This window comes from Simochromis diagramma, unplaced genomic scaffold, assembly GCF_900408965.1.
Source record: "Simochromis diagramma unplaced genomic scaffold, fSimDia1.1 OVJJ01000387.1, whole genome shotgun sequence".
NCBI lineage: Eukaryota > Metazoa > Chordata > Actinopteri > Cichliformes > Cichlidae > Simochromis > Simochromis diagramma.
The window spans coordinates 2,243,347-2,264,210 of record NW_024387152.1 but is presented as its reverse complement, the minus strand read 5'-3'; the positions used below and the strand labels follow the sequence as shown (position 1 = coordinate 2,264,210).

The 20,864-nt window shown below is 41.1% G+C and overlaps 1 protein-coding gene across 1 annotated transcript; it reads left to right on the top strand.

The window, feature by feature from the left end:
• The first annotated feature begins 5,316 nt into the window (after nt 1-5,316).
• On the top strand, nt 5,317-20,795 carry esyt1a (extended synaptotagmin-like protein 1a). The gene is made up of 31 exons (XM_040047607.1): nt 5,317-6,324; nt 7,106-7,147; nt 8,784-8,918; nt 9,058-9,131; nt 9,384-9,456; nt 9,548-9,637; nt 9,729-9,784; nt 10,872-10,992; nt 11,212-11,388; nt 12,344-12,426; nt 12,602-12,650; nt 12,922-13,011; nt 14,428-14,523; nt 14,602-14,673; nt 14,762-14,848; nt 15,063-15,212; nt 15,623-15,805; nt 15,884-16,060; nt 16,160-16,242; nt 16,329-16,377; nt 16,478-16,567; nt 16,769-16,864; nt 17,969-18,040; nt 18,134-18,220; nt 18,368-18,514; nt 18,690-18,808; nt 18,943-19,038; nt 19,140-19,271; nt 19,343-19,448; nt 19,556-19,605; nt 19,720-20,795. Exons 1-31 carry the CDS (start codon nt 6,004-6,006, stop codon nt 19,745-19,747), a joined length of 3,231 nt encoding a protein of 1,076 aa, XP_039903541.1. The 5' UTR covers nt 5,317-6,003; the 3' UTR covers nt 19,748-20,795.
• The last annotated feature ends 69 nt before the right edge of the window (nt 20,796-20,864 follow it).

Sequence of the window (20,864 nt, the reverse complement as noted above, 5' to 3'; positions counted from 1 at the left end):
GAGGGCTGGATTCAAAGTCACTCCTATAATGATGCTCAGGAGCGTGTGGCCCCATGTGCCTGTGTGCACTATGTTAACACCTAGATATGCTCCTCTTGAGACAGCAGATGGTGTCCTGGGCCTTATGTCCTAGACTTGGATCTGAATATGTGAACTTCCAGTGACTTTGTCATCCAAGAACTGTGAGGCTGGGTCTTACCCTATACCAGGAGGATTACTGCGACTGGAACAACAGAAGCCTGAGTTTGGTACAGATTAGCATGTGGACGTTTGTGCCACCTTCCAAGGATGCCTTTTCACACTATCACCCTCTGACCCTCTACCAAACTGGTCATGCTTGATGATGTTGCAGGCAGACTCTTTCATGCCTGTCACACATGCTCAGTGTTTCATATGTGAAGTGAACGGGCAGTTCTGGTGACTCCATAGTGCTGGGGTCCGGGCACAGAACCCCTATGCCTCTTCATGGAGTATACACACACTACCCTCCAGTTATTTATTGCAATTCAAGTCGTTCAAGTCCACTGATAGCTTAAAATGGTACAAAGGTAAGTGGTGAACTGCCAGAGGTTAAAAAAAGGTAATGTTACCCAAAATTGAAAATGTACAATTCAGAATTATACAAAAAGGCCTTTTTCAGGGTAACACAAAATAGGATAACAATGTAAAGCTGTTCTGCAGCAATGGAGTTTGATAAAGCCTTGAAGGCTGGTGCTACAAATTCCTGCAGGGGTTCCACATTTTCTGGATTTCTTCCAAACCCCCTCTGTCTGCATAAAACTGTGAAACACACTGTGGTACCTCGTGAGCATCAGTTGAACAGTATTGTACTGCAGAAATTAGTGTGTTGCTACAGAACTGGCGAGAAAAAGGCAATTAACAATGGAAGAGAGACAGACCATCATAACACTTAGGTCTTTCCTGCAGAGAAATTGCAAAGAAAGTCAACGTGTCAATGAGTACAGTTTCCTTTACCATCAAAAATCACTCAGAAACTGGGGCAAACTGACAGAGGAAGAGGTCTGGCAAACCCAAAACCACAGATGAATCAGAGGACAAGTTTCTGAGAGTTAACAGCTTCCGTGACAGGCATGTTATCGAGCTGATTTGTGATGAACTGAACACGTTTATGGCAGCTTCAGCTGTTATATCTGCCAAAGGTGGCTACTTTGATGAGTCAAAAGTTTAGATTACACTTTGGTTTATAAATTTATTCCATTATATCGTTTTTCAGTCCAGTTGCTTATTTGTGCTATACTTTCATTTCAGAGTGCAATGAGACATTAAACTCCATAATTTTCAATTAAAAAATGGAAAGACTTTTGACCGGTGTAAGTAGCCCACTGGAGGTCATTTTGAAGAGATCTGGCAGTACACCTGTTCCTCCATGTACAAAGGAGCAGACAGATCCATTTGATCGATCAACAGGAGAAACCTTCCTGTGACTGCACATAAAAATCTGTAAATCCTCAAGAATGAGATCTCCATACTGGATCAACCAAGGCAAGGTTTTCCAATGATGCCTACCAGCGCAATAAAGCAGCAGGTTGTAGGAGGAAAATATGCTACTGTTGGGAAGGACGGAGGAGAAAAGGGGGAAGGTGCGTTCAGTGGCAGAGAGTTTAAATGTAGGAATATCGTGGACGGGTGGAGAGGTGGGAGTGAGTCTATTATAAGATTTGATGCGATCTCTCGCACATGCGCGGTGTGTAAGTATTATTTAAAAATAAATGGTCCAATAATAAAATCATTTGAAGAGCGTTGCCATCTTGAAAACTCAATTTCCCACGTCTCGCTGGCGTCCATTGAGAATGACGTAGGAGGCCATATAAATGGGACGTCTCAACGTTATGACGTCCTTCGTGGAGACGATTCCGTAGCGATCGGTGAGTGGGAATAGTCGGTGTAAGAATCCAAGTTAATCGTCTTAATATGAAATCAATCGAAAGTATCCGTAACATTTTCTTTCTGTTTGCAGCATCCCCTCGTCGACATGAGAGCTAAGGTTGGTGTTTGGTGTCTCTGTGTGGGATAAATACACTTCCCAGCGGGGCTACATTTGTTAGCTAGTCAGCAAGCTTGTGCAGTTTGACGGTTAGCATAGCCGTCAGAATTTAAAGTCCTGCTTAAACAGATGTTGGCAGCTGCAGCCCATTATGAAATATTTTGGCCAATTTCTATGAACGTGTTATAGCTAATTGAACATTGTCTCTTTTCCGTAGTGGCGAAAGAAGCGCATGCGCAGGTAAGAGTTATCCCTTTTGCATTCACACCCGTTTATATATTTGCTTTTTTATAGCACCTGAAGTGTGACTGAACTTTGTGACGTCTTCTGTACAGGCTGAAGCGCAAAAGGAGAAAGATGAGGCAGAGGTCCAAGTGAACCGTGCTCTCCGCCATGCCTGTGATGTCACATGCCGACAACAACGGGATGGGTGAGCACAGCTGGAGACCCAGGACCCTCCCAAGTCAAGTCTGAGACCTGGAGCATCCACTTCTACCAGAGGCAGCAGCTGCCGGCTCACGCTTGGAGCTGTGATTGAACATCTGCTGGACGACAGCTTTTCCTCTGGGACATTCTGAACTCTTTGTTCTCAACTCCTCAGCTTTTGTCATATGTTTTTGTTTATACTGTGATTAAAGGTTTTGGTTAAAAAAGAAGACTTGAATAATGTTCTTTCTTTATATTTAAGCAATCTTTTCAAAGGGGAACTAAGTCAGTAAACCTACAAACTGCACTGACTGATCAACCTGTAGTATTCAAGTACAGTATGGCAAGGCATCTTAATACCATATGACCTCCTTACTAATGTTTCATACTTTGGAGCATTGCTTGTGCATTTTAAGGTTTGGGACCGGCATAAGGGTGGGAACGAAGTGTGCTAGGTTCACATCTACCCCCCTTTTTATATAGACATTTTCCTTATTAGATTTTGCCAAATAGAAACCTTCAAACTGAGAACATTTTCTTAAAAAAAAAAAAAAAAAGCTAAAATCCAGCCTGAACTTAACCATATGAGAATGGTGGGGGTTAAGATAATGTAGAAGAGGTTCTAAAGCTATGACATAAGAGAGGTGACGCTCAGAATGCTGAATGGAAATGTATGGAAGATTTTGCAACAGCAAAGACAGTGATAGAAGTACAACTCAGGAAATTCTTTTAAAACCTTATTGAAGCAAAATAGATTTTAAACAACTGAAAGGCTTTTTAAAAGATGTGACACGTGACTCTGTACATGCACTTTTTACCCAGTGGCCACTGAAATAAGTGCCTGGGGATGTTCAAGATGAGCAGGCCGTGCTTCTAGAATGACTTTCTTCTCAGTTTTGCAGTTCAGATCATGTGGCAGGTGCATATCTAGGGACCTGACTTGCTTACAGACAGACCTGTAATGCAAAGCTACAGATAAATAAAATAGAAAGTAAATCATTTTACATGCTGTCCAGAAACCATGATTTAAGTGGGTGTGTGAATGTTTTAACCTTTAGACAAAGCTGACTCAAAGGACAAACTTGTGAAATATGTCTGTAATGTTTTTACCCTTGAAGCCGGTCCATCAATTCATTCTCTCCTTGGCTACAAGGTGAAGTATAATGAGGCCATTGCTGGAGAATGCAAATGACAATAGTATGGAGTAAATGTAATTGGAGAAGCACTCACTGCTTACAGTCCTGATCACAAAATTGTAGGGAGGTAAAGCTCTTTCCCCCAATAAAGATGAGATTTGACGACCATATTGATGAGGTTTGTTCTGAGTTTTTCCAAGGGTAGCCCTGGTAGCTGTATAAGCACTCCCACTGTTGATGCACGCTCTGTCATTTTGTTTGTAACAGATCTGAAATATGACAGAAACCACTCAGCTCACAGTAGAGAAACAATGTCTGCCCCCAGCAGGAGGAAGGAAATGAACATGTTTAGTGAGGTTGTGAGAAGAGAACAGGCAGTTTTCGTTCTTTTAACAACTAAATTAAGAAGATAAGACATGTATGTGCAGTATCCTCATTAAAGATTCCTGAAACCCTTCTTTACAAATCTACAAATTATTATTAAAGATAATGACCTTAAAAATAAATGGCATCTTCTGTATTAGGAAATTTCCTGTATAGGGGAAAATATTGATTACACAAGCTCGAATATTACTTGAACAACAACATGCAACATGCCTGTTCTCACGCTGGTAGGTAAATCAATGTTGATAAGTACTTGGCAAAGCCAAATAGACGATCAGATCACATGTGTGCTGGCTTTAACTTTGACACTTCTTGCATTTCTCTGCCCACATTATTTCCTCACAGATCACTCATCACCCTGTGACCACTATTTCTGCTTCTGCTGTAGAGCTAGAGAGCACTTTTTGGTTTTTGTCTTACGTTACCGAGACGCAAACATAACTTGTTTTCTTTAATTTGTTTGGACGACTTGAGGACATTTTGATGATTTTTACATTCAGCTGTGAACATAAGAAACACTGTTTGAAACAAATAATATTCACGTATACATTTCACTTAGTGGTACATTACACCGTATATAATAAGTAAAAACACAGGCCTACAAACATGAAATAAACACTCCTAAATACACATGCAGAAAAGAATGTTGTATGTGTGCGCTGAACATTGCTCTATGATTACAGTATGCAGTGCAAGCTGCTTTATCTTCAACACTGGAGTTGAGCAATAAAAAAAAGTCTGAAACTATTTTGAACTTTGACACTCTGAATTTGTGCTTTGTATTTAGGAAAATCAAAATCTTTGGAGGGGAGAAGCAAGCAGGGTCTAAATATCAAGCTATAACATGCCAAAATCGAAATGTAAGCGATGATGGGTTTGTGGCGGTTATAAGAACAGAAATTGTGGCTCTAATAAAACTCTGCAAATTCTGAGAATAACAAGCTTCATAAAACATGAGCTCCACATTTCGTGGACTCTCACAGTGAAATTCTGTTGCTTTATAGGACTTGGCTGTTTATTGACAGCGTGTTCTTCCTGTCTATGTACACAAAGGATCATCAAACCCGTAAAACCCCTCCAAGAAAATACTGATAACTGGCTGTATCCAAGGCAACAAGGGGGCTATTTAAAACCTGGCCTGTTTTTCTAGCCATAAATGAAGCTATTAAGAAAAAAGGGAGTGGGAGTTGAAAAACACATGACATGAACATTTTATTATTAATTATTCTTATGCTTATTCTTATTGTTTTGTTTTTTTAAACAGGTGCGTAATGTTTACGCCAGAGTCAGATGGCGCAGATCCCTTAGGTGTCACGACTGTGCCTCCTGGACCCAGTCTGGAAAAAACAAACAAAAAAATAAAAACAACAACAACAACACTTCCTGCAGCTGATACAGACCTGTCGATAAAGAAACTGAGCACATGTTTATCAGTTGTTGGTGCCTTCATGATCATCTGTTAAAGCTGCTGCTGCATACTGCAGTGGGGATGAGCGCTTGCGCGAGCAGGAGGATTTATTCCGGTCATGCAAAGAAAGATAACGGGGTGAGCAGCCTGTGCATTAGACATACCACTGTGCTCTGGTAGTAGTGTGTCGTTTGGATTAACTGCTACTCTGAATCAAAAGTGTCCCGTGGTGTCTTCCTACACGATAATCGTTCGTTCGCTTTGCGTATCCGTAATACGCTCCGCCTGAGCAGTGCATGACGCTACAAGTAAATTCTAGGGTCTGGGTTTCTACTGGATGTGAAGGAGGGCTTGAAGCCAAGCCCGCCCTCTCGAGACTTAGTTCGTGCTTGCACTGCCTTCTCAAGAGCTTCACACGTAAATGCAAGACGGAATAACCCTCAGTGCCCTGCGGAACAGCGCGGTGCACGTCGAAGAAAAGTGACCATGAAGTGACAGTTCGACGCTTGCCGATTATCGCCGACCTGTCCATGGTTATCGCGGTGAAACGGTAGTGAGTGTTCCCCATCCCTTGCCACTCAAGAAGAAGACGCAGAAGCCGAAAAGCTGAAGACCAGAACGAGCTAGTGAAGTCGGATCTTGCCATGCCAACCGCGGATGCAGAGCCGGGCATCGGCACGGAGCCTCTAGCCCCGGTCTCAGAGAACCAACCCCAGGGTGAACGCGCAGTGAGTGTGCTGTGGTCGTTTGGGAAATGCCTGGGTGCTCTGCTACCAGTGTACCTGGCCGGATATTACGGCCTCAGCGTCAGCATTGTTCTATTCGGTCTGGTGATCTACATGGGATGGAAACACGGGCGACAAGAGAAAGTGATGAGGCTCAAGTCTGCTATGTACCTCCTGGAGAACGAGAGGGAATTCACCACTCAAACGGTTTTCAGAGCCAAAAGAGATTTGCCTCCCTGGGTGAGTACTGACACCCCCCTCTGTTAGGGTCATTCTCTGCAGAGTGCATCACACGCCACATCTGCCACAAATGTCAGGCTGATGCTTCTGGCAATATTATTCATTTTTATAGTTCTTCAAGTCAGGTCGACTTTTACTTCATGGCACTCTCACGAATAGAAGCGATAGTTAATAATGTTGATATGTGCAGGAGAATCCTTCTGATTAATTTCCCTATATTTAGATATTCCTCATGTGAACTGCCTGGGGAAGTAGTCTGAACTGCTGCCTTCTCACCGAGTGTGAACTAATATGTCGCGATGATTACTTTAGAGGAACTTGTGAAACAGCAACAGCAATCTGTGATTCTAGTGAAAATATCGTTTCATCCAGTGGTATGAGAAATTATCCGTGGGCTTTCCTCTTCCCGTTTCGCTACTGTTGACCTTATCTGGCTCCTAAAAAAACCTGATGAGTCATAAACAACATTCACAGCAGAAGCAAAGACCACCATATCTGGAAAGAGAGCCGGAGGGTGTGCGCGTGTGCGTGTGTGTGTCCTTGTGATGTTAAATGTGCATCATGCGGTTTATGGTTTCCTGAAATATTTTTAGTGACAATATTAGTGTTACTTGTTGTTTTTCCTCTTTTTTAGCTTTAACATATATGTACACACTCTTAGTAGAAATAAGATGATGTAACAAAGAAAAAGTGCATTGAAATTAAACTCTTTGTATCAATTTCTGTTTAAATAAAAAAGTAAACAAAAACAATAATATTTTATTTACACTATTGTTCACAGGTCAACTTTCCAGATGTGGAAAAAGTTGAGTGGGTCAATAAGGTATGTTTTTTTTATTTCCTGCATAACTTTGCATGTGTTGATTTCTATGAGAAATTCATATTTTTTTTAAATATCTGGTTCAACATGCAACTCTTTGCATGATTTCTTCATTTGATGTCTCAGTAAAGCAAAGGAAGCTGCAAAAAAGCCAAACTGAAGATAAGGCATTCACGATTCACTCGATTAACTTGTATATTAGCTTCAGTGTCTCCAATTTAATATTAAGATAAAGAGCGCTTGTGTGGACTTTGAGGGACCCGGCTCCAGTTGCATGCTCTCCATCAGTGCAGATAATCTGCTGGTGTGATTAAGAGGCAGTGAGAGTGGCCGGGATCATATCGCAGCTTCTTTGTCTCTGTCAGTGCAGCAGCTTCACGTAGGCACAGAGAAAGCGTGGATGTGAATACTAATAATACAAAACACCCATTTGGAGGGGGAAAAATACAATGAACTCGATGACAGAAGCCCAGACTGTGGGATAGCAATTTGCTGGACTCATCTGTCACCCGGCCCACGTCTCTCGCCTGCAGGTTTCCTGACACATGACCTAGCAACTCACTTCCAGCTGTAAAGAAGCCGAGGCAGCCTCAAAATGTTCTCACCTTTTGTTGCATGTGTGAATTTTAAAAAGTAGTGCATGTGCATATGAAAAACAATGTACAGAGTTGCACTGTTATAAGCATGTCCACGAGTGTAACGTAAATAATGCACAGGTGAGCTGCAAAATGTTAGTAATGACTAGTGACAGTGTAGTCACAGTGCAGAGGTCAGAGGATTGGTAAACTGTAAAAGGGTTTGGCACCACTGCTGCACTTCTCTCACTGTCATGCTGAAGATAACACCAGTGTGATGCTCTGTGGACTGGTAAGACTGGTGAAAGTAAGGCATCACACAGACTCCCTGTAAATATATTAAATTAAATTTACTGCACTAATGTTTTACTCTACAGACCAATAATTTATTAATTATTTTCTTAAGACTTGGGTGGCTCTCAATCAGAAAGTCCTGGATGTAAATACCTGGAGTTTGCATGTTCTCCCCATGTCTGCACAGGTTCTCTCTCTCTCTAGTCAACCTCTTGTCCCATTACAGCTGAAATACACTTTTTTCTCATTTTACTCCCATCAATTTTCTTTGAAATTATTTTATGAACAGACAAACCAAACCTATTACATAACCTCCCTGACAGAGTTAATAAAATTAGAATGCAACCCACATCCTCACTTGAACTTGTTACATTGATATGGATTGCATTCTAATCTGATTAACAAGGAGGTTGTGCAATTGGTGTGGTTTGTCTGTTAGCAGAGGTGGGGCTTGATCTAGAATTGTGTTTTCATAATTGCAAGGATGGGCACTATTGGACATTTTGCTTAATATCTACAGAAATGCATATCAGACAGAAATGTGAAGAAATGAAAAATAGGAAACATTGTTTGATGTCTTGTTGGGAAAATATAAAATAATCTTAATCCAGATGTCCTTCAATGTATGCAATCCTCGGTGCGTGGTGTGAAGGGAGCTTTGTTTTCCTCAGTGTAGGTATGCAATCTCATGCTGCTCTTTTAGAGGTAGGTTTTCTTTTCCTTATTAATACATAAAAACCTTCCCAGTGGCCATGTGTTGTGCTCTGCAGATCCTGCAGCAGGCTTGGCCCTTTATTGGCCAGTATCTGGAGAAGTTACTTGTGGAAATCATTGCTCCTGCCATCCGTACTTCTAGCATTCATCTGCAGACTCTGAGCTTCACCAAGGTTAACATAGGCGACAAGGTATCTGAGCGGCCTGTCACACACACACCCCCACACAGCAATTTCAGTTTGTTACAGTTGACTTTATCTGCTAATGCTGTGTCATCAAGTCTCTGTCAGTCTTGTTTGCTTTGTTTAATAGCAGCTGCTGTGTTCACAGGCGCTGAAGGTGGCTGGCGTAAAGGCTCATACGGAAAATGATAAGAGACAAGTTATGTTGGATTTGTACTTAAGGTAATCCAACACATCTGTGATTAGTTTCATGTGTTATCCCTCTGTCTACCTGCCTAAATAGGTCGGTCAAGTCAAATGCTAAAATGTTCTTGAATTGTTCTAAAGCTTCTTTTAAGGGCTTGGCCCTGTCTTGGACAACAGAACAGTGTTTACTTAATACAGAATAAGAAAACAGCTCAGTCATAACTCGCACAAGCTGTTTCCTTTGTTTAAACACTTATCTTTAGATCTGTCACTTCCCTTCTGTTACAGCTATGCCGGTGATGTTGAGATCAATGTTGAAATCAAAAAGTACTTTTGCAAAGCTGGAGTAAAAGGAGTCCAGGTACGAGAAGAATCACTGGGATACTCTCACATTGCTGCTGTAATTAAGTGGCCTGAAAACACATTTTCAGAATCTAATTTTCTCTTTGCAGCTTCACGGGATGCTGCGTGTGATCCTCGAGCCTCTGATTGGAAACATACCGCTGGTTGGAGCTGTCACAATGTTCTTCATTCGCAGGCCTGTGAGTGTTTTTTTGTTTAATGGCTTTGCACTTTGCAGTAATGCAAGGCCTTTTACTTATTCATGTCTATTTGTCTGTATCATATGTGTAGAAACTGGACATCAACTGGACCGGACTTACCAACCTCTTGGATATCCCTGGATTGAAGTGAGTCTATATGATGGAGTTGATCTTTATGCTCACTCGAGTTGTGCAACCTGCCGAAAAAGTTGGAGTTGCACGTTATGGATCTTATTTACACGTTTCAGAGAGGTTATTGTTTATTTAGCCGCTGGTAGTACAGAGGCTTTTCTTGGAATTGAACTGAACTCCAAAACAAACAGATCAGAGCTGAAGAGCCCATCTGTTCACTGGCAGCTCTGTGTGGTCGCATCCTTAAAGGATAATGTTGGTAACAGCTTCAGTTTTTATTCTTGTCAGCAAACTCTATGAAATTACAAGGAAAAAAAGAGTAAATTATCCACTGTAGCTTTTTCATCTGTTTCTATGCATATCCATTGCTATCCAAAAACTCTTAAAAAAAACAGTGTGTGTAGTTCTTGGGTAGGTTGACATGTTACTCCTCTAAAACAAACAGTGCATCTTATTATAAGTAATTCCTTCTAAGACGTTCCTGGTGCAGTATTGAAAAGAGCATTAAAAAGTACTTATTCATTAACAAACTACACAATACATCAATAAAGATTTTCAACTACTAGTGCCTTCATTTATATTTGGGGGATTTCAAGTCTTGTTCTGGGAATTCTTCAGCAACAATCAGACAAAAATGTGGACAATAACAACCTCATTATTTATGTTTCTAGAATTTAATCACAATGTGTCACTGTGTATAGTTTTATATAGAAGGCATAGTCTCACCAGTGGGATAGATTGTCAGTTCATATTCAGTGTGCTTATGTGTATGCTGGCTTATTCTACTCTGTGTGGAATAAACAGCAAAGTGTACCTTTGCAAAAAAACCAAACAATAAAAGTAAACATAGAATTAAAGCATTGTCAGAGGCGTAAATGTATTTCTGATACAGCATCAGTATTTCCTTTGGCAATGCTTTTAATCCTTCAGTCTACATAACTTTAAGAAATCTCCTCGTCTTTAACCAGTGGGTGTTTCTGTTTTGTTCTGTTGCTGGTTTTCATGCTTTCTTTTTATGCATGGACAGATGCACATAACCTGTGTGTGTGTCTGTATGTGCCTCCCTGTGCGTGCCCAACATCATCCTTGCATTCATTTGCAGTGCCATGTCGGACACTATGATAATGGATGCAATTGCCTCCCACCTGGTGCTCCCCAATCGTCTCACTATTCCCTTGGTGGCCGACCTGCACGTTGCGCAACTCCGCTCCCCTCTCCCAAGGGTAACTGTCTCAGTGACGAATGACCTTTCAAATTACACAGACTGATGCAGATGTGTGTGTGATCGTCATATTAGTTGCAAACACATAGACTTAAGGCCGTACAGTAAATATAACGCATGCAATCGAATTTTGTGGCGATACCAGTCGACAAACCTTTTGATTTTATTTTTGTATCCCTGTTTTGTTTTTTGTTTTTTTGCATGTTTACGCACATGCTAGGGAGTTGTGCGTATTCACCTGCTGGAGGCTGAGGACCTGACCGCCAAGGACACGGTCATCAAGGGCTTAATCGATGGGAAGTCAGACCCATACGCTGTGCTGCGTGTTGGAACCCAGATTTTCACCTCTCATCACGTCGACAGCAACCTGAACCCGCAGTGGAGGGAGATGTATGAGGTGAGAGGGCTGCGAGTACGGAATATTTACCCTGTGTAAAGAAACAGGAGATATATGGCTTTGCCTTGACGTTGGAGTACAGCTCCTCCAACCAATTTATGTGCCAAAAGCTATAGGTTCATGTTGGTGTCCTTGCTTTGTAGGGATTGCAGTAAGTCCTTGATAGTAAGTATGTCCCTGGTGCTTCTAAGATAAACAGCTTTGTGGAGATTTTATCTAGTTCTGCAGGAAGCTGCTGTGTCACAGATAAGCAAGAATTGTGAAAACTGCTTGCTCAGAACATGTTTATCTTTTCAATTCAAGCCATGAACTAAATAGATATGAAATTATATACATATATTTGCCTACCACAGTATTGAAGAGTTCTTGCCATTGTGTTGTTTGCATGCTCTTTTGTATGCCGTATGTGGTTTTATCGACGCCATTCTTGTACAAGATCAGAACTACCAGCTTAATATTGTGCACTTTCCCCATGTGCTGCATAAAGAGCTCTAACTAGGACATTGGACACTAGACCTTTGTAGGTGGCACTGGGACATTGGCTGCAGATCCTTTGGAATATGGGGTTTAAGGGTGGCGGCTGGATTTGTCCTGGAACAGCTTGATCGAAGTGGGATATGAGGAGTTTAGAGGCCCTAATTTTTCTTGTTTTTTGACCATTTTTGAGCAGCTTTTGTGGTGTGGCAGTAATCATTATCCTGCTCGGGAATACCACCACTGCTGGAGACTACCATTGGCACTGGCTGGGGGGTGGGACCCGTTTAAGAGGGTAGCACATATTAAAGTAACCCAAGGTTTCCCAGTAGAACCTTGTGTTGTAATGAAATGATGGTCGCTGTTACGCACTTCGCTTGCTTGTGGTTTTAATGTTGTGGCTGATTGGTGTATATATTTGTGTATCTGTTGTGTGTGTTGTGTATTTGTCCATTTATGTGTGTGTGTGTATGTGTGTCAGGTGATTGTCCATGAAGTACCTGGTCAGGAGTTGGAAGTGGAAGTATTTGACAAAGACCCAGACCAGGATGACTTCCTGGGGAGGTAGCTTATTCATTTTCATTCATTTACTCTGTCTCTATGTGCTCCTCGTGCCATTTCCATAACTGCTTTTGCGATGTCGGGCCACGATTCTGCTGAAATTTGAACAGCTTGGTCTCATTTATTCTGGGATTGATCAATTTTCTTCTCTGTGTCTTTCTATCCGTTTCTCTTCCAGGGTCAAAATTGATCTTGATATTGTAAAGAAGGCCAGAGTTGTGGATGATGTGAGTAGCGACGCTTGGGAGGTTTCTGACTTTAAAGTTGCATTTTTTTTTTCTCTGTCTCAGTAAACAAATTGTGAAATTGTTTTGACCTGAAAAATGGGATGAAACACTGCAGCATAACGGTTAGCATGTGACACAGGAGACACTCATGTGCCTCCTCGTGATCTGCTCTTGTTACGCCACCTTCAGTTCTGCCATCCTGCTCAGGCTCAAGAATTCAGCCAGATAAAAAAAAATGTTTGTGTAATGAGCCCTCTGTTTTTTTACACAGTGGTTCGATCTGAGGGACGTCGCATCTGGCAGTGTTCACCTCCGGCTTGAGTGGCTCTCTCTGCTGTCTTCTGCTGACAGACTGAGTGAGGTGAGGCTAGAGCAGAGTCTAACGCTCTTGTTTCCTCAGTGCTGTGCAGTGTCAGTGATCATTGTTTTTTCCGTCTTCTTATATTCTTGCCATGTAATCTTTGGTTTTATTTCATAATATGATAATAAACTGGAAATACAGACCGGAAAGGACGATCAGCCTGAGAACTCTCAGGTTAGATGGTTCATGTCGTAAACAGGACCAGCGGCCTCTGCTATCAAAAGATCCATTTTTGAGCAGTTTGACTGTAGCCACAAAACACAAACGTTAGCCATAGGCATGCATGTGTGTGTCTGTTTCTATGTGTGAGCCATGCAACAGACTGGTGACATGTCTAGGATGTACGCTGCCTCTCAACCGATGACATCTGGGATAAGCTGTTAGTGAGTGCAAAGAGTCATGGCAGAATCTACTGCATGCATGGAGAACAGATGTGAACGATAACTGACCAATGGAGGAGCTTGTTCTTTAGTTCAATCCCAAACTGTGAACACACATTGTAAATGACTGCAGTATAAATGAATCACATTGCTCTGACTTATATCCCCAATGCTCATATTAAATGTAACTGCTAGAAGGGTTCTCTGTTCTGTTGTATGTGGAAAGAGACTTCACATACATATATGTGAAGTCAGATCACTGGTGAAGAGATGGCTCTTAAACCTAATTTGAACTTAGTGAATATTTGTGCAGAGGGTTTGTGATGCCAGGACTTTACTTGCCACATTGTGTATAGCTTTCCCATGAAAGAAACAAACAACTTGTGTAATTTCACACTTGCTTAAGGAAATAACCGAAGTGATTGCACAAAACCGCACAAAAAAACAAGCTAGAAAAAATCTGTAATTTTCTGAAGAAGAATAATAGTGAAGTAGGTCAGTGGCAGGAAGACCTGAATTCTTATCTTAATTTAATTTTTTTAACGATTTTTTTTATTATTCACTCTGTACGTGTCACCTAGCTATGCTGAATGCACCTTCTTGTTGTTTCTACTGTCAAATTCAAAATACTAATAATTGAATAATAGAATAATGTTTGAAAAAACAAATGGAGAATGGAAAGAACCACAATCATAGATAAAAGTGTGAAAAAACCTTGCTGATTTCCCTTTATTATCATTTTTTAAATCTGTCAAAGGAGCCACCAGAGACGAGCGCAGATGAGTCGTCTGCTGTCTTAAACTGCACGTTTACTACAACTACAAGAATCCAAGCATCCAGTTATTTATTGATTAACCATCATGGATCACAAAATGAAAAGTTTAACTTGTATTCATACTCACTACAACAAACTACTGTGACACATCAAACACCCATATAATAATAATAGGAAGGATGTTTTGAAAAATAACTACTGGTAGGACACTGGACTTGTACATAATTTTGCTCACATGTTTTTCTTTTATTCTTCTACCAGGTGATTACGAAGAACCAGAATTTGACCAGTAAGGTGGCTGAACCTCCGTCTGCTGCCATCCTAGCTGTCTATCTCGATCAGGCTTATCAGCTGCCTGTAAGAGCATCACAGTTTGATTTATGTGGGATTCAGTTTTGTTCTGTTACCCAAACTGATCTGTTTCAAATGTCATAGATGAGAAAAGGTAATAAGGACCCAAGCCCGATGGTACAGATTTCTGTTCAGGATAAAACTAAAGAGAGCAAGGTAAGAGTGATGAGATGAAGAGTAACTAGTGATGAATACCTCCCTCCGGCCTCTGGACATTATTAATGATTTATTCTTGCATTTGCAGACTTGCTACGGTACAACCAGCCCAGTGTGGGAAGATGCTTTTACCTTCTTCATTAAGGATCCTCACAAACAAAATATCGACATTCAGGTGAGTCATCCTCAGAAGCAACCAAACTCACTCATTAAGCTAGCTGCTGAGAGTTTAGGTATAGCTATACACCTAATACCTAAAAACCTCCCTATAGCTTACCTTTCCATCTGTTTAAATTCAGACTTGATGTATTTTCTATAAACTGCACTCTCCTCCTTACTTTGCCTTTCTTATAACCCTAACTCGACCTTTTTTGTTGTGTTTCAATCAGGTCAAAGATGACGACCGAGCTCTGTCCTTGGGCAGTCTAAAAATCCCTCTGGCCCGTCTTGTCGGGATGCCCGAGCTCACCATGGATCAGTGGTTCCAGTTGGAGAATTCGGGTTCAGCCAGCCGCATCTTCATCAAAATTGTGCTGAGGGTTGGTATTTCACATACACAAATACTTAAGCACTTATATTGTGCACAGACTTTAATGGGTAGTTTGCTTTAATAAATTAATACCTGAAGATGCCTTCAGCAGTGAGATATGAACTCCAATGTTCATATCAAATGTCCAAAGCAAATTCCCACCATAAGTCAGAATTTTGGGTTATTATCTAAAAATGTTAAAATTCTTATCTGTTTTTTATGAGAAAATAACTTGAAATTGAGAAAACAACATGAAATTGTGATATAATAAGCCAAATCTTTGACTTATGGAAGCAGAAAAACGTTTTTTCAGTGGCAGAAATTCTATATAAAGCTGTGAACCTCTTTTTTGATTATCACAGGGAATAAAACATCACTGTTTGGTTCTCACTGTTGCTCATATTTCTTGTTTCCTGCTAGGTTTTGTGGCTAAGTGATGATGCCAGTCCTACAACTCCTTCTCCTCGCCCCACAGACCCTGGGTCTACATCAAGTCAGGGGGGAACTACATCAAACCAGAACCCTTCAGGACCCGGTGGGTTGACTAAACCTCAGCCAACACGACCACAGCACACCACCCCCGATCCAGAGTTTGGAACTGAGGTAATAAAGTGAAAAAGCTGCAGACAGCACTTTAATACACATCCTCCAAAAACACCCACACCCACTGTCTGCCTGCAGGGAGTGTTGCGAATCCATCTGGTGGAGGCCCAAAACCTGATTGCCAAAGACAACTTTATGGGTGGCATGATGAAGGGGAAGAGCGACCCCTACGTGAAGATTCGTGTCGGTGGTATAACCTTCCGCAGCCACACCATCAAAGAGAACCTCAACCCTGTCTGGAACGAACTCTATGAGGTGCTATCACTTTTAAAAGTTTCACTTAGATATTCTATCCATCTGATCAGATCATTCAATTTTAGATTACAAATACTTGATTTCTTTTTTCCTGTTTAGGTTATTTTGACCCAGCTTCCAGGTCAAGAAATCCAGTTTGAGTTGTTTGATAAGGACATTGATCAGGATGACTTCCTGGGAAGGTGAGTCCTGACGTGAACATTTCTGACTAGTTTGTTTTTAAACCTGCTGACAAATGAAGGATAAAATTTTGTGCCTTTTTTTGCAGGTTCAAACTTAGCCTACGAGACATCATCAGCGCACGATACACCGATACGGTGTGTGCCATTATTAAAAAGACGTGACCAAATAATATAGCAAATATTTACATTTGTATTCTTATCATAACTTAAATTTTTTGTAACACTTTTGTTTCAGTGGTACACTCTAAATGATGTGAAGTCTGGTCGAGTTCACCTAATGCTGGAGTGGCTGCCGAGGGTCTCTGACCTCTCCAGGCTGGAGCAGGTTCAGTATTTCTATTTTCCATTGTCTAATGACTTGGACGCGCCCAGCTAAATACACTTACAGTTAAATAAAATACACAAAAGATTTTGTGTGCTAAACTTAAAGCTGGTGCTGCAAAGGAAACATGAACCGCTAGTTTCCTATTTCAAGTGTCTTCCTGAAGCGCTCTCTCTCTCCTGTCTTTGCCCCTCTTTTCTACAGATCTTGCAGTACCAGTCCCTGCAGTCTTTCCAAAACAAGGTGGTGCCGTCAGCCGCTCTGGTGTTCGTGTACGTGGAGCGTGCCCACGGCCTTCCGGTGAGACCATATCGATGAGTGTTTATGGTCATTTTTTTAATATTTTGCTTCCAATGAGCCAGACTTTCCAATGAGCAATAGTTCTAGACTTTCTGGAGGTCTTAAAAAGTTTTTCTTTGGACATTGGCTGTTTATTTCAGACTTTTTCAGCTTGCTGTGCCTGGTGATTTCAGAAGAATGCCTTTTTGTGTTTGTTTAGCCACAAACACTTGTCTATGTTTTACCTATTTCAAGGATGAACCAGTATTTTAAATGGTAAACTGACTGGTGCTTTTATAGCTCTTTTCTACTCTGCCTGTGCACTCAAAGGGCCATATACAACTAGTCTCAGTGACACCCATTCACATGCTTTTTCAAAACCAAGTGCTTTCTCTCTAACAGTCACGCACATTCATAGAGGAAACTGGGGTTAGTATCTTGGCCGAGAATATTTGGCAAGCAGTTGGCACCAAATTACAAACTGGTAGGTGACCTGCTCTAACTCCTGAGCTACAGCCCTGCAGTTGTGTCTACACGTACTATAACAGATAACAATTTGCTTTAACAGAACCGATTTTGAATTGTATCTGTGGGAACTATTTGACTAGCAGCCCATTTATTTTACTCTAAGAAAAACGGTTATAAGATCGTTTTTTCACATCAACAAGGTCATTCCCAAAGAGCTATTAGCTTCACATGGTGGCACGACATCTCCTTAAAAACATCTGAGAAAACTGGACAAGTGGAGGACAAAAGAGGAAGTGACATGCTAAAATCATGCACAGTGTTGCTCAGCAGAGCGGTACAACAGTGAGTGTCTACAGTTGTCTTTAAACACAGTGGTGGAATTATGAATGCAGAAATGCACCAACAGAGAACAGAACAAAAGGCAGCCAACATCCAAAGAAGAGCTTTGAACGTCCTTTAAGAAGCCTGGAGAACCATTCCTGCAGTCTACTTAAAGACATGACAAGAAAGCCTAAGAGTGTTCAAGCTGTGTCACATCAAATATTGACTTTCAAGCTGGTTCGACAGAGTACAAACTGTTTCTGTCTTATATTTCCACGCTGATGCTGTTGCTTACAGTTCCTGTAGTGCAGTGTAATCATTTGTTTGTTATTTCAGCTGAAGAAGAATGGAAAGGAGCCAAAAGTTGGAGCTGAGATTATCCTTAAAAACGTTTCATACAAAACCAAGGTAGGCTCTTAACTCACTAAAGATGTTCACTGAAAATAAAGGGAAAAAATGGTGTTTCACAAAAGTCACATTTATTGTTTGTTTTTTCTAAAGGTCTCTGAGCGATCCACGTCCCCTCGATGGGATGAAGGCTTTCACTTTTTGATTAGTGACCCCAGAAGTGAAATACTCACAGTCAAGGTGCGAGTCATTATCTATATTTATCTGAATCATGAGGATGCAAAGTAGATGCATTTGATTCACACCATTTGTCAAAACTAAAACATTTTACACCAATAAAAGAAGTAGAAGATGTGTGCGTTTATTTATGTCTTTGTTTCCTTGTAGCTTTCCCACAGCTGGGGCCAGGCTCTCGGCTCTTTGACACTTCCTCTGAAGGAGGTGCTGGCTGAGACAGACTTGGTTCTGGACCGCTGGCTCAATCTGGATGGAGCGCTGCCAGAGAGCCAGATACTGTTGATGGTCATACTGAAGGTACTGCAGACAGGCTGCTTATTTTCACTGTGCTGTAGTAGCTTTTCTTGGAGCAATGCTATACTAAGTGCTTACTGACTGTGTGCCATTGTCTAAACTACTCCATGATGTTTATTAAGTCATAATTATTGAGTCATGATTTTTATTCAGTGATTATTTTTAATATACCTTGCAGATCCTGGACACTCAGCTGGCAGTGTGTCGTGGGGCTGTAGGGGAGGGAGGTGTCGATGGCGTCATCCCTAAATGGGATCCTTCTCATCTGGACCTCAGACACAGACCTGGATTCTCCATGTGAGTCACACATAGGGGTATAGTAGTCCTGCTGTGTGGTGCATACCTGCACTGTAAGCGCAGTAATATACTTAAGTGACTGTCCAAATGACACCCAAATGTAAATAAATATCATTTCTCATCTGTGTCTTTAGGGTGAGTGACAACCCAAACTCAGCAGGGCAGGTGAAGCTTACCATCGGTTACTCCATGGAGGAAAACCGGCTTTTCATCACTGTTCACTCCTGCAGGTTTCTATAAGCCATACGTTACCCATCCCATCATCATCATCATCACACTTTAAGCAGAAAAACCATCATACGTTGTGGATGTGATCTCTTTATACTGACAGAGCATTGGTAGCGCGTTCCAAGGATGGCGCAGACCCGTATGTTTCCTTCATCCTGTTGCCTGACAAGAAGGCTACCACCAAGAGGAAAACTGCGACCAAGAAGAAAGACCTCAGCCCAGAATTTAATGAGAGGCAAGACAAACAAATAGGGCTGTGATTATAGCGACTGACCTCTCCCACATTAACCTTGCTTGTTTCTGTAGGTTTGACTTTGACTTATCAGTCGAGGAATCCTCTCAGAGAAGACTGGACCTGTCTGTGAAGAACAGTGTCTCTTTCATCAGCCGAGAGAGGGAGCTTATCGGCAAGGTATTTGTAATCGGTCACGTCTGAAATTCAGCTCGTCTTTGCCCAAGGTTGTGTAAAATTCTTGGCTTTAATCTCAAGACTCTTCTTCTCTCTCTCGTTGCCTTCAGTTGCAGCTGGACCTGGACCAAATTGACCTCAAGACGGGTGTCACACAGTGGTAACTATTTAACCCTTTCATGCATCAATTATAAGAACCACAGCGATGTGTTTTTATTCTTCTTTAAGCACGACAAAAAACAATCCATTGTCTTTTCTTTCTTTTTATTTTCAGGTACGACTTGGCAGCAGAGACCAACTAAAAGAATCAATGCCTGATCCTCAGGCATCTACTTTCAAACATAAGCATTGCTTCTGTGACCTGTGATTTGTGCGTGTGTATATTCAGCTTAAATGTAAATTTCCACCATCACTGAAGAAAAAAAAAGATGACATATCTGCTCCAGAAAAACACAGTCCATCAGTATTTATGAGCAAAACTTTACTTGTCGCTAAATATTCGTGAAGTGATAACTGTGCTGAATCCATTCTGTCTCAGGCAGATATTTAAGCTGAATAAATATTTGATAATAATGCAACTATGTTGCACGACAAACCAAGGTTATGTGTGTTTAAAGCATGCAAAAAGTCCTCTTGCATTTTAGCTTTAAAAGGGCTTATATATTTGTCCAATTTCCAAAGGTACGACAACATTTTATGGATTTTCAGCATCCAACAAAACGGGAAAACATTTATTTGAATTTTATTTGTTACAGTCTCCAAACAGTTCCTGTTATGGCTTTGTTTATGTGGGTTTATATTACTGCCATAAGTATTTCAAAACTGTGCACAGTTTGTCAGTGTTTATGAAATATGTTCCAGATGAAGTTTTATATGTTTTAACCAGAACTTTCTGAATGTTCATTTTTTAAATCAAAGTGTTACAAGACCTTCACCGTCAAATTTCCACTGAGAACAGAGGTACGATGCTGTACGCAGTCTTAATCACTGTGCTTTTACCAAGAGAAAACTTTGTAGATGTTTTGTCCAGAGCTCCTTTGTGTTTTTATGTGTTTGTAGTCCTAAATGCAAATGGCTGATGGCTTACAGTCATGTTTATGCTTTATTTTTACACGCAAAACCCTTTTTGACCTCATGAGAAGCAGATTATTGTATACCTGTTCCGGGACAACTTCCATGTCCCATAATGTCTCACCTCACTGCAGACACTTAGACACTGATTTGTGGTAAAGGGTGGAAAAAAACAGAGTGTCAGAAGTAAAAAGGAAAACTGCTGTGCTTTGATAATTTCAACATATCATCATGCATCTGCTAAAGCTGTTGATTAAACTTTGCACTCCTGTGAATCCAGCCAGCTTTGTCATCTATTTATTTCTCTAATGATCTTTCTTGTCATGGCAATTTCTTGCCAGCAGGTCG